Source organism: Oncorhynchus kisutch, linkage group LG13, assembly GCF_002021735.2.
Source record: "Oncorhynchus kisutch isolate 150728-3 linkage group LG13, Okis_V2, whole genome shotgun sequence".
In the NCBI taxonomy this organism is placed as follows: domain Eukaryota; kingdom Metazoa; phylum Chordata; class Actinopteri; order Salmoniformes; family Salmonidae; genus Oncorhynchus; species Oncorhynchus kisutch.
In genome coordinates, this window is record NC_034186.2 from 62,114,934 (window position 1) to 62,127,793 (window position 12,860).

At 38.1% G+C, this 12,860-nt stretch overlaps 1 protein-coding gene across 1 annotated transcript; it reads left to right on the forward strand.

Annotated features, from left to right (window-relative positions):
- The first annotated feature begins 3,259 nt into the window (after positions 1-3,259).
- Positions 3,260-5,518, forward strand: LOC109901978 (CD83 antigen-like). The gene is made up of 5 exons (XM_020498017.2): positions 3,260-3,385; positions 3,479-3,615; positions 3,765-4,002; positions 4,151-4,251; positions 4,388-5,518. Exons 1-5 carry the CDS (start codon positions 3,358-3,360, stop codon positions 4,538-4,540), a joined length of 657 nt encoding a protein of 218 aa, XP_020353606.1. The 5' UTR covers positions 3,260-3,357; the 3' UTR covers positions 4,541-5,518.
- Positions 5,519-12,860: the final 7,342 nt, after the last annotated feature.

Here is a 12,860-nt window from a genome sequence, read left to right on the forward strand (position 1 = left end):
AAGTGAGTTTGTCACCACTTACTCAAGGGTTGGGTATAGATTATGGTCATGCCCACTTGCCCACTCACACGAGAGAAGCAGCTGTACTGATTGCACTCCATTAGCTGTGCACACTATCCAATCATAGCAGCCAGAACCTCCAGACAGTGAGGCAGACCTGCCCATTACACAGCACCTCAGACTTGTTTACATAAGACAACACATGGCCAATGTTATGCTGAAATAACTCTTTGCCCTAAGCCCTTTATGGAGTGGCACTTGCTGATGTGTTTGATAGTATCAATCACTTGAGTCTGCCACTTTATTGGGCAAAATTAGAATTGACACATTCAGAGCGCACTTGTATCCCAAGTGCAACTTGTCAATATTCCAAAACCCATTTGCGAGCATCTTGTGTGTCCCCCCCCCCCCCCCCCCCCCCCCGAGACCTGCTTTGTAACATGATTCCCTATGAAACACTGCCAGACAGACTTACACTCTGGTAGTAGTGAGAAATGTGTAAATAAAACAGCACCGAAGCACACACGTCACCACTAGCTAGTGACTTGATAAGCTTACTGTGTGCCTGCTAGCTACTACTTGCTAGCTTAATTGACAAACACAGAGTTGTAACTTAGCTAGCTAGCAAGTGATTTGGGGCACTGATAAACAGTGTGTAGCTTGTGCTTTATTGATGATAGTTTGACAGTTTGCGGATTATGAAATTGTATACATTTTATTGTTCTCAAAATCAGTCCTGAGCATCAGTCCTGCATGCAGCCAGACTTTCCCTACCCAATAGACTGTATGCACAGACTAGTTTTTCATGCAACATTTTTTACTTGAAAAATACTGCACCAAACAGCTTAGCTAGATTCAAAAGTGTGACTAAGACATCTGCAAAAGCATCTAAATGAATTACAGATTTCTTGATTTAGCTTAGATTAATTCTGACCGTTTTAAGGAAGTGACTATTTTGAGGAAGTCGCTGTGTTGATGCTACGGTGCCTTAGGAAGGACAAACAGTACCTACCAGGGTATGATATGCAAACATAACACACCCACATCAAACCACACCTCAAAGACTACTCTTGTATGGCTTTAGTCATGGCAGCTAGCATTTCATAATGAGCCATCTTCAAAACGAGGCCAATTCAGGTAGTACAGTCACCATTTAATGAGTCTTGGAATGCTAATTGCATACCCTGCACATGAACATCTTAGTTTTTTTTAAGGGTTATGCAGTTGGTTGATAACGATATCACCAACATATGTTGTATTGGACATTTCAAACAGCATTCACAGTTAATGAGAAAACAGTCATGGTGTTTAATTTAAAGATGCAATATGCAGAAATCGCTCAACCATTTCCTGGTTGCTAAAATTCTAATAGTTCACCTAATTTTTGTTAATGTGACAAAACAAGCAGCCATTGTGTAGAAAATATTTTTAACATCTAAACCGCTGTGAAATATCAAATCACGTTTTATTTGTCACATCTGCTGAATACAACTGCTGTAACCCCAAGGTAGACCTTACAGTGAAATGCTTACAAGCCCTTAAGCAACAATGCAGAGTAAAAAATAAAGGAAGAAAATGTTCTAAATCAAATAAAGGAAAACTAGTCTGTACCCCAGTAGGGACATGGCCACTGTGAAATGCCATTCCGTTAGGCCTAGTTATTGAAATGAGGAGTATCTCCATTTAACGTTGCCATTTTTTTTTAAACGCATCAAACGGAGAGGAAGTGGTTAATAGCTGATAATCCTATGTGATGTTTTTGCTTAAACTGATATTTGTATAATTTGTATCAGTGAATATCTCTAAATGTAACCAAACATATCCAAAATGGGGACTGACACCCACTTTGCACTGCTTGACAAGACACATACCAACCATGTCTGTTGACATCTTGTAATTAAACAAATTTGAAATAAGACATTTTTTTGTACTTCCAAAAAAGGTCTAAATAAAAAGTTCGATGCAACCGAAAAAAATGCCTCTTCGGCACCTCATGTATTTTTCGGATGCTTATACCTTGTTATGGAGGTGCCGAATGGGCATTTTTTCTGTTGCTTGTGTTTTTGGATGTTTACATACCGGCCGTGTCTGCAGCCTTCTGTAGGCCTAAATGACAATAGTTGCTAATCTTAACTCCATATTTCGTGAGTAACGATTGTATTTTTACATTATTAAACTTTAAAGGCTGGTGAATGCCAAGTTGAACGGCTGCTTCCTGTGTATAAAGGAGAGTTGCCATATAAACAATGTAATTCTGGTTCAGGGGATTCCTGGCTCTGGCTTGGGGATTCCCTATAATATTTTATGATGCTCAAATCAGCCAGGGGAGTTTAGGGGATTTTCAGGCAATGGCCAACCGTGAATTTATCTTTCAGTTTGCAAAAATAAGTTATATCTTTATATGTAGGCTATTATGTATTTTTTCTAATCAAATTTTAACGCCTTCTCTTCTACACTACAGATAAACCCGCTTAACGCCAGCAGGCAGACACATAATAAAAGCGTTACACAGGGAAGCTGGCCCATGCTGACTAATGCTTCCCACAGTTGTCAAATTGGCTGGATGTCCTTTGGGTGGTCGACCATTCTTCAAACACATGGGACATTGTTGAGCGTGAAAAACTCAGCAGCGTTGCCGTTCTTGACAAAAAAACGGTGCACCTAGCACCTACTACCATACGCCGTTCAGAGGCACTTAGTCTTGGCCATTCACCCTCTAAAAGGCACACATGCCCAATTCAAGCCTCAATTGTCTCAAGGCTTAAAAAACGTATTTGACCAGTCACCTCCCCTTCATCTACACTGATTGAAGAGGATTTAACAAGTGGAATCATAGCTTTCACCTGGTCAGTCTGTCATGTAAAGAGCAGGTGTTCATCATGTTTGTTACACTCGGTGTACATTTTACGTTTGCTTAAGTTGAACAATGTATGAGAATCATAGCCTACCCAAACACATCAGGAGAGTGCCGCGACGTATCAACATGATGGTCAATATAACCAATTGCAGTCGAGCCTGTGAAGAGAGTACACGCGCAACTGAGAGGCTCGCCGCTTATTCCAAATGATATGCACACAAGTACTGTGACGTAGCACCTTCAATTTAGTGAAATGTCGGGGATCCGTTGAGTACGAAAGAACAGCATGATTATGGTGAACCAGAGGGAGATTGTATGGTGCTACGAGTTTTGCGATTTCAAATGGTCACATCCAGGCCACACCCACTAAACGAACGGAACTCAAGGCGGCACTCGGTATGGGAAATCCCCAGCCTTATAGTTTCACTTTCATTTGGCTTTATATAAACTGCCACTCTTCTGTTCTCGATCATCATCTTCATTGCAGTAGTTCTACAAATATGTTTTTTCAACTCGTCTGGATTCTAGGTATGTTGTCATTTATTCTTTTAAACGAGTTTGATATTAGTCCAGCTGGGCAGGCTCACTTGAAATTATAATTTATTTTGTGTTTTTCTATAGCTGCCTCCGTGCAATGTGGGCTCACACAGGATAGGCCTACCCATGAAGTGAAGTCAGTTTGTGGAGAGGACTCAATTCTGAAATGTAAAGCAATATGTAAGCCTGGGGTCCAATACCGGGCGGTGAGGTGGTACAAGGTAAGCTTTCTATTATTGTGATAGCACAAACTGTGTTATGAACCATCTGACCAATTTCTGTACAAGTGAAATATATGCCAAAAACATACAGCACTGGTCCCAGACCAGCTGTTAAGGGCATATAGTAACCTCAAACCCTCTTCTCCCAGCTGGGTGAGGAGCCCTCTAATAAGGAGTCTGGTCTATTGATGAAGAGGCTATCATCACCTAAAAGCACCACCCAATGGTACGCCGGTCTGGAGCGTGAAGTGGAACTTTTGGCTGATAATTCTTTCGATATCTTCCTGCCCAATGTAACGGCTGTTGATAGCGGGAGGTACAAGTGTCTCCTGGCAGCACCTGTAGGAGAGCAGAACCAGGAGGGGCAGGTTCACCTCAGAGTGACAGGTGAGTGTGTTTTACTCTCATTGTGTGCTTGTTTTGGTATGTAGACCTACTGTATAATGTATGTAGGTGTTTTAAATTGGATCCAGAGAGTTCATCTTTTAAAACATTTCCAGTGATGCTCAAGGATTTGTGGATACTTGTTTTGCAGGTTGCCTTGAGTCCACAGACCAATCAGAAGAAAGGGATACCATTCTAGTTCTTTCCATTGTGGGGATTGTGGCGGCATTGCTGATATTCACCATCAGCTATGTGAGTTACAACACTGCCAGCTGTTCCTCTGAGTTATTTGTTTTTTAAACAGATGAAAGAAACTAACATTTTATGGTGATGGTTTCCATATATTTTATTTTCCTTATTTACTTAATAATCCTCATCTTTACCATAGGTCATCCTAAGGAATATGTTATTGCAAAGGAGTAAGAAGTATCCACAAGAACCACTTCTAGATGCACCCCTTGAGAAGAAAGATTTAATGTTGATTTACACTCTGGGGCCAAACTGGTCGAGACAGGGTTCCATAAAACATGTCTGTGTGTGAGAGCCTGTTCTGCTAGTTTGGGCTCATTGTATACTTGAACGTAAAGAGGAAATGCAGAGAAAGACTAGGGCACGTTTGAAGCTGTGCAAGGAGCCTAAGAGTTATGTCTACTTTCCAAGAGAAGAATTCATCTTTAGAGCAGATGGAGGCAGACAACCCTCTGGCCGGTCCTGTAGAACTAAGATGTTTACGCTTTTCAAAGAAATGAAGCAGAAACAGTAACCTACACCCTTTCACTCAGGCAGCCAAACAGCAGTACAGCCAGGCTAGAGCAGCAGTTCTCCAGCAACGAGTGCCTGTCTGCAGAATCCACGTGTCTGTGATGCGCAAAGAGCAGGGCCTTGTGAGGGGACTCCATGATCTAAGTCCCAAGATCTAACCCCAACAAGGAACTTCAGGAAAGGGAGAAGGAATAATTCATGATAAGGTGTCATTCTGCAGGGTCGCTCCATGGCAATGTTGGGGTTAATTCCATTTGCATTGCAGTCAATTGAAGTTGACATTGATGTTGAACTGGAAAATTACCAATGTGTACTACATGGCATTTCATGTCTAATTAAATTCCTGTATTGACTGGTAATGACATGGAATTGATCTGAGCACTGTTTTATGGGGCTCCCGTGTTGGAAGGATTTGGTGGGACACGCTGGACTCTGCACAGAGAGATGAAACCAACCAATACGGCATTCCATATGAGCCAAGCAAATCTCACACGAACTCTAATGTTCAGGCATTATTGATACGTTTTTGTTATTTTGTGAGGCCAAAACAGTATTTTATTAATCTTGTATGCAGAACCCAAAAATATTATTTTCCTCCAAGCATTATGAAAGTGGGCTTTGGTGAATATTTGTTTTTTGAACATGATCAGCAATTGTGTGTACACATTGAAAATAGTCGTAAATCATATTGTAACGTAATGTATCTGATGTACATGTGCTATGGTTCTTAGATAAATGTTCTTTAACTTTTTCTTAAGACGAGTCCTCACTTTTTTAGTCACCACAGTAGTGATGTTTCTCTTAGATAAGTTGATTGTTACTCAGAATAGTTCATGTTATTAAGATAAATGATTTCCCCTACCATTTTACAGAGGCTTACAAACTAGATACATAACTATTTTTCTGCATAGTATACTGTTTGAGGTGCTAAATGTCTGGCAAAAAAATCTCTACCTATTTCACACAACACATTCTGTAATATTTTATACTAGTTTTTTATTTATTTTATTTCACCTTTATTTAACCAGGTAGGCTAGTTGAGAACAAGTTCTCATTTGCAACTGCGACCTGGCCAAGATAAAGCAAAGCAGTTCGACACAACAACACAGAGTTACACATGGTACATATACTGTACCTTGATATTAGTAATTTCCATCACCTGTCAATGTTGTAATGTGCACATTTTAAAAGGGATGATAACAATTATCCTCAAGGGTTAACACAAAGTCTTTTTTTGGATAGCTGTTATTGTTAAATACATAAATATCACTAATCTTTTGAGTGACAACAATTCTGTGAAGTCTCTGTCATTGTGATCGACAATCACATTACCCCAAACACATTACAAAGTAATAACATCATACAGCATCAAATGGAAGCCAGGTTACATTCGAAACAAAAACCAGTGGTGGAAAAAGTACCCAATTGTCATACTTGAGTAAAAGTATATAGATACCATAATAAAAAATGATAAAATAATGTATATGTTGAAATATATTGATAAAATAATTCCACTCTGAAACCTTCTAAACTGTATGAAATTGATTAGAATCATAAAATTATAATCTGATGATATGTGTAGTTTTAGTCAGAATTAGGTTAAACAATGTATCTGTATAGTGGAAAAACACAGGCTGTCTGAGCAAGGCGTAGTTTAGGGTTTGAACTTGTATGTGTGTGCCGAAGAAGAAAAAAATTAGAACAGTTAAACTGTGTTTGGACCGACCTGGCTAGGCCTCTGAGGAACCTATGATAGCATAGGTAGTACTTCTCAAGGTTTCCCTAATCTCGGGGGAATGGAACTGTTGGCTGGGCAGTGATACACAGTGGTGAGAACTATAGAGGAGGATAAAACTCACCTACTGTTTGTGTGGAAGTATGTGCGTAGGATACCTACTGTTTGTGTGGAAGTATGTGCGTAGGATACCTACTGTTTGTGTGGAAGTATGTGCGTAGGATACCTACTGTTTGTGTGGAAGTATGTGCGTAGGATACCTACTGTTTGTGTGGAAGTATGTGCCCAATAATAAAATGGATGCCTTTGTATAATGGACTTTAGAACGTTCTCTGAATAAACTGTACTATCTTTTTGCCAAAGCTGAGTCTTTGACTAATTATTATTAAACCCATGGTTTTACAGATCTCAGGGATTGGCCAGAGCTATTGATTGTCAGTTATTATCATTTGGATTGAAAATTCTCCTGACAGAAAATTACTCAAGTAAAAGTGAAAGTCACCCAGTAAAATACTACTTTGGAAAAATTCTAAAAGTATTTGGTTTTAAATATACTTAAGTATCAAAAGTAAATGTAATTGCTAAAATATACTTATGTATCAAAAGTAGAAGTATAAATAATTTCAAATTCCTTATATTGAGCAAAGCAGACGGTACCATTTTCTTGTTTTTAAAATTCATGGATAGCCAGAGGCACACTCCAACACTCAGACATTATTTACAAAAGATGCATTTGTGTTTAGTGAGTTTGCCAGACCATAGGTACTAGGGATGACCACGTGTTCTCTTGATAAGTGCGTGAATTTCATAATTTTCCTGTCCTGCTAAGCATTCAAAATGTAACGAGTACTTTGATTTGTCAGGGGAAATGTATGGAGTAAAAAGCACAATACTTTCTTTAAAGTATTTTTACTCAAGGCCGACAACACAGGAAAAAATTGTGATTTTGCTTTCACCTGTCAATTTTCAGATTTTTTGATATTTTGCAACTGTATACTTTCACAACATGTACAAATATATACATACTTTATTTGTATCATTTTATCCCAAATCCGTCAACTACACCTACCATAAATGTCGTTCTTGATAGCATGTTTCATGAAGAACTTCAACCGCTATTTTTAAAACTCTCCATGTTGAATCATACAACGTTCAAAAGCTTATCGTTAGCTAGTCCATACATGGCTATATCATTTGTAGACGTAGTGCTTCGTGCTGAAAGATGAGTAATTTCCTGACATCCGATTGGTTACCGGCATTTAAAGGCCCTTTCTGGCAACCTGATTGGTTAAAACGTGCCCCACAGCACTTCCTTGTTTCAAAATATCTACCGCGAAGAATCCACGTGAATAGTGACAAAATGAGAAAATCTCGAAGAATATACCTACAGTATGTGAATACAAATAGGCGATATCAGTTAGCCAATCCGAGAAAAGTAGTGAATGTAAGAAAAAAATAGCCTGATCCGCCGATCGAGGCAGTGGCAGTACAGGAAAAGGAGGTAACAGGTGTGCTTGAAACATAAAAGGTATATTTTGTTTATTTTTAATTAATGTGTCAAATGATTATATTTATGGAAAGTACATTTGAATTCCATTAGCCTATCTGTATCGGCCATTTTCTCAAAATGACATGTTCCCAGTGCACCAATTCATTTTTCTCAGTCTTCAAAGGACGTACATTCACATTATTCCACACACAGGTTCTTAGGTCTTATAGTCAGACTTTGTTTTTTTTTAAATATCTTGTGTCGTTTTAATCTTGTGTCATTTTGTTTAAATATATGCAAAATATTCACCCGTCATACATGCAAAGTGTTTAAAGAATTCCATGAAATGACAATATTTTGATGAACTGATCCATAAGTCTGACCATTGAATGTCTTATCACAATAATAAAAAAAACACATTCTACCTTGAAGCAATGTGTTAAAAAAACGGATTCTCGTAATATGCAAATTAGTGCATATTTAAGGACGGTTTGCCTCATTTACATATTTTATTTTAAAATAATTAGAACTTGTAATACAATAATATATTGGATTTATGTATACTTTCTACTGGTAAAGTTTAAGTCTGATGAGACAAAATACTTTAAAAAATGCCTATTCACCTGTGGTGCCTGGCCTAAAGTACTTTACACCACTGATCTAAACATTGAAAATCCTTTACAAAATTCCATGTAGCTTAAAAAAATGTAATACTATAGAACAAAATATTTGTTTTTTTATTGCATCACCATATCACAAGACAGGTTTGACATGAGGAGTGCATGGATATGGGTCATATACAATAACAGCGAAATTTTTTCATGACACCCGTGTGATCATAGCACACAACACATTATTTCACAATAATAATAATAATCTTAACAGAATTAAATCATATCAAATGTTATTGGTCACATACACATGGTTAGCAGTTGTTAATACAAATGCATATAAATGCAAAGCAACAGACCTAAAAAAGAAATAAGAGCTTATTTGCAGCTCATGTAATACTAGTGTGTATCAAATTCAGTTTGTCAGTTAATATAAGAAGAATTAGAATAACAGATGTTTGGTAAGTGTCCATGAAATGTGATATCAACCAATAATAAAATGCTTTTAACATTTTTATCCTTGCTAATTTTCACACTGGTCCCACAGCACCTTTCTCATGCCACAATATCATTAGGATTTCAGACCAGTAATTCTCCAATTGCCAGCACATATCATCACTTCCAAGCCCAAGATGAACGATTAACCTTGAGCACTTTCTGTTACCGCATCTCTAAAATCGATAGGTATGAATACTTTAGGCACTGTCGACTTATTCCACATTTTGTTGTGACAGCCTGATTTTTTTCTCTCACCCATCTACACACAATACCCCACAGTGACAAATGTAAAACCTGTTTTTAGAATAAATAAATGAAATACAGATATATCTCATTTACATAAGTATATGTTAGCTTCACCTCTGGCAGCGATTTCAGGGTAAGTCTCTTAGGAGCTTTGCACGCCTGGATTGTACAATATTTGCACATTATTCTTTTTAAAATTCTTCAAGCTCTGTCAAGTTGGTTGTTGATCATGGCTAGACAGCCATTTTCAAGTCTTGCCATAGACACTGGTCCCACAGGTTGAGTACCTTACTCAATAGCATTTGGATTTCAATTGCTGGTTCATTTAATCACTTCCAAGCCCAAGGTGAACTGATGAACATTGAGTGCTTTTTGTTACTGCTTGGCATCGCTACCATCTACTGTAGCTAACTGTCATATGAACAGTTTTTTCACAAATATGTAAGAGAGAAATGGCAACGTACAGTGTAACAATTACTGTACTGTTGGCAAAAATACCTAGAAATACCATACCTTCCTCATTTTACACTTATACATCTGTCAGCAATAAATAGATTGGGAATACTTGTTACTACATTAATACTACAACACTAGCTGTATGTCCCAGCATTGTGATGCAGAGCAGTTTCAAATGTTAGCAGCAAGAACACATTTTCACAAAAAAAGATCTATCTTCTCCTTCCTGTCTTAGGTGAAAAGACTGCCAACGTCTCCTGCATCACTGGTAAACAAGTTTAGGGGGTTATTCGAGTATTGGAATTTAAAGAGAATGCAGGAAAGTGTACAACATTGAGTGCTTCACAGAACTACATCATTTTAATTTGTCTGCAATGAAACTAAAAACCTACATGGTCTAAAAGCTCATTTTCTTTCCCTTTTGAGAGGTAGAGCAGCAGTCCCGAAAGGATTACCTGTCAATAATCCTACTGGCTCAATTTTAAGATAATGCCTGATTCAGTATTCTTCATTGGCAGGATAGATGTCATCTAGGTCCTTTGGGGGGATTACAACACCATGGATGAAGCCTCCTCACCTTTATTTGGACGAGATCTGCAGTAACGGCTGATGATCACGCTGATCACAATAACCAGAGGTGACAGGACCGAGAATATCATTAATCCTGAAATATAAACAGAGCATAACATTTGTCAATAAATGAATGGGAAATGGAACTGGAGATGCTTCAAGAGAGGAAGTACACCCGCAAATAAGGTAACATTGCGATTTGAGCATAGTGTATGAAAAGCACTTAAGTTATTATTATTATTATGACAGTACAACGTTTTTCCAAACAGGCTTCTTGTATGGTATTTAAAAACATCTCATTTTAATATATCCATGTGAAGAACATCAAGAATTTATGAGATATTGGAGTGGAGCTGATTCATGATACACAATACAGTAGATGGTTGTAAAACTGATAGTCACATTGTTGCATTCCACTTATATTTATGTAACAGTTCCACATGTTTGTGCTATCAATCTATCCCCAAATGTAAAAAGCATGAGTCTCCAAACTTTCTGGAAAATAAAACAAGTCATGAGCTTCTCATTTTTTCTAGCTTTCAAAAATAGGCACATTCTTTTCCTCTACCCTGCAACTCTTCCCCAGGTCCTTAGTGTACAAGAGAAAGTAGTGCACTGTTTTTCTGTCAATATACATGGTAAAATAATGGTTAATAAACAACTCTAAGGGGGGCCCTACAAAATGTGTGATTTCTTCACCCTACCCCCTCCTGGTTTTAGATTTGTTTTGCTTTTTCACTCACAAAATTACAATTATTCATAGAGAAACAATACAATTGGATGTTCTGATTCCATGTCAATGATTACCTTACATCAGAAGATCATGATTTTTAAAGTCATGTAGAAAACAAACTTTTTGTTGTTGAGTGTAATTCCCCATTTTATTGCACATCTGGCTCTTTAATTGTGCATCTAGCAAGTGAGGAATGTGCCATCTAATGTGCTGGTCAATCAATAGTTCAGTACTGCTGCTGCTCATTTAATGGTAAAGTTGGCAAATAACACATTAGATACAAATGATATACAGTGCATTCACAAGGTATTCAGACCCCTTTAGTTTTTCCACATTTTGTTACAGCCTTATTCTAAAATTGATTTAATATTTTTTCCTCATCAATCTACACACAATACCCCATAATGACAAAGCAAAATCAGGTTTTTAGAAATGTTAACAAATGTATTAAAAATAAAAAACAGAAATATCACATTTACATGAGTATTCAGACCCTTTGCTCAGTCATTTGTTGAAGTACCTTTGGCAGCGATTACAGCATCAAGTCTTCTTGGGTATGACACTTCAAGCTTGGCACGTCTGTATTTGGGGAGTTTCTCCCATTCTTCTCTGCAGATTCTCTCAAGCTCTGTCAGGTTGGATGGGGCACGACGCTATTTTCAGGTCTCGCAAGAGATGTTCAAATCAGGACATTCAGAGACTTGTCTCGAAGTCACTCTTGCGTTGTCTTGGCTGTGTGCTTAGGGTTGTTATCTTGTTGGAAGGTGAACCTTTGCCCCAGTCTGAGGTCCTGAGCTCTCTGGAGCAGGTTTTCATCAAGGATCTCTGTACTTTTCTCCGTTCATCTCTCCCTCGATCCTGACTAGTCTCCCAGTCCTTGCTGCTGATGATGCAATCACCATGCTTCACCGTAGGGATGGTGCCAGGTTTCCTCCAGACGTGACGGTTGGCATTCAGGCCAAAGAGTTACATCTTGGTTTCATCAGACCAGAGAATCTTGATTCTCATGGTCTGAGAGTCTTTAGGTGTCTTTTGGCAAACTCCAAGGGGGCAGTCATATGCCTTCTACTAGACGGAAGCCACTCCTCAGCCACTCTACCATCAAAGGCCTGGTTGGTAGAGTGCTGCAGAGATGGTTGTCCTTCTGGAAGGCTCTCCAAACTTCTTCCATTTAAGAATGATGAAGGCCACTGTGTTCCTGGGGACCTTCAATTTGTAGAAACATCAAGGATTATCAATGGAAACGGGTCTCATAGGAAAGGGATACTTGCGTAAATAAGGTATCGGTTTATTTTTTTATTTTTAGCAAACATTTCCAAAAACCTGTTTTCGCTTTGTCATTATGAGGTATTGTATGTAGATTGATGAGGGGAAAATAATATTGAATACATTTTAGAATAAAAAATAAATAATACTTTACAGCCTTAAAAGTCAAGGCATCTGAATACTTTCCGAATGCACTGTACTTACTCATGGTATAGACTAGTCTGCCAGGTAAGCCTACTTTGCAGTTAATTTCATTGAGAAGGTTTTGGGGAAAGTATATCTGTATCACATCCACTGACTACACACGATAGACAAACTCGAGCACCAAATAGACAGACTGGGGCTAAGGTAATAGGCATATATTGTGTTAGGTTTGGCTTTTAAGACAATAGTGGATAACCAGGTGTTGGATAATGTCAATGTTGCATTTGTTAGATAGTAAGTAGCTGGGAGTTTGCAGTGTCTGATACTTGTGAGATTTGTTTATAACAGTTT

Bases quoted from the DNA above. Each gene is read 5' to 3' on its own strand.
- LOC109901978 (XM_020498017.2), top strand. From the start codon at position 3,358: ATGTTTTTTCAACTCGTCTGGATTCTAG. The intron at 4,003-4,150 runs GTGAGTGTGTTT...CTTGTTTTGCAG, and splicing joins GGTTCACCTCAGAGTGACAG to GTTGCCTTGAGTCCACAGAC. The intron at 4,252-4,387 runs GTGAGTTACAAC...TCTTTACCATAG, and splicing joins TGATATTCACCATCAGCTAT to GTCATCCTAAGGAATATGTT.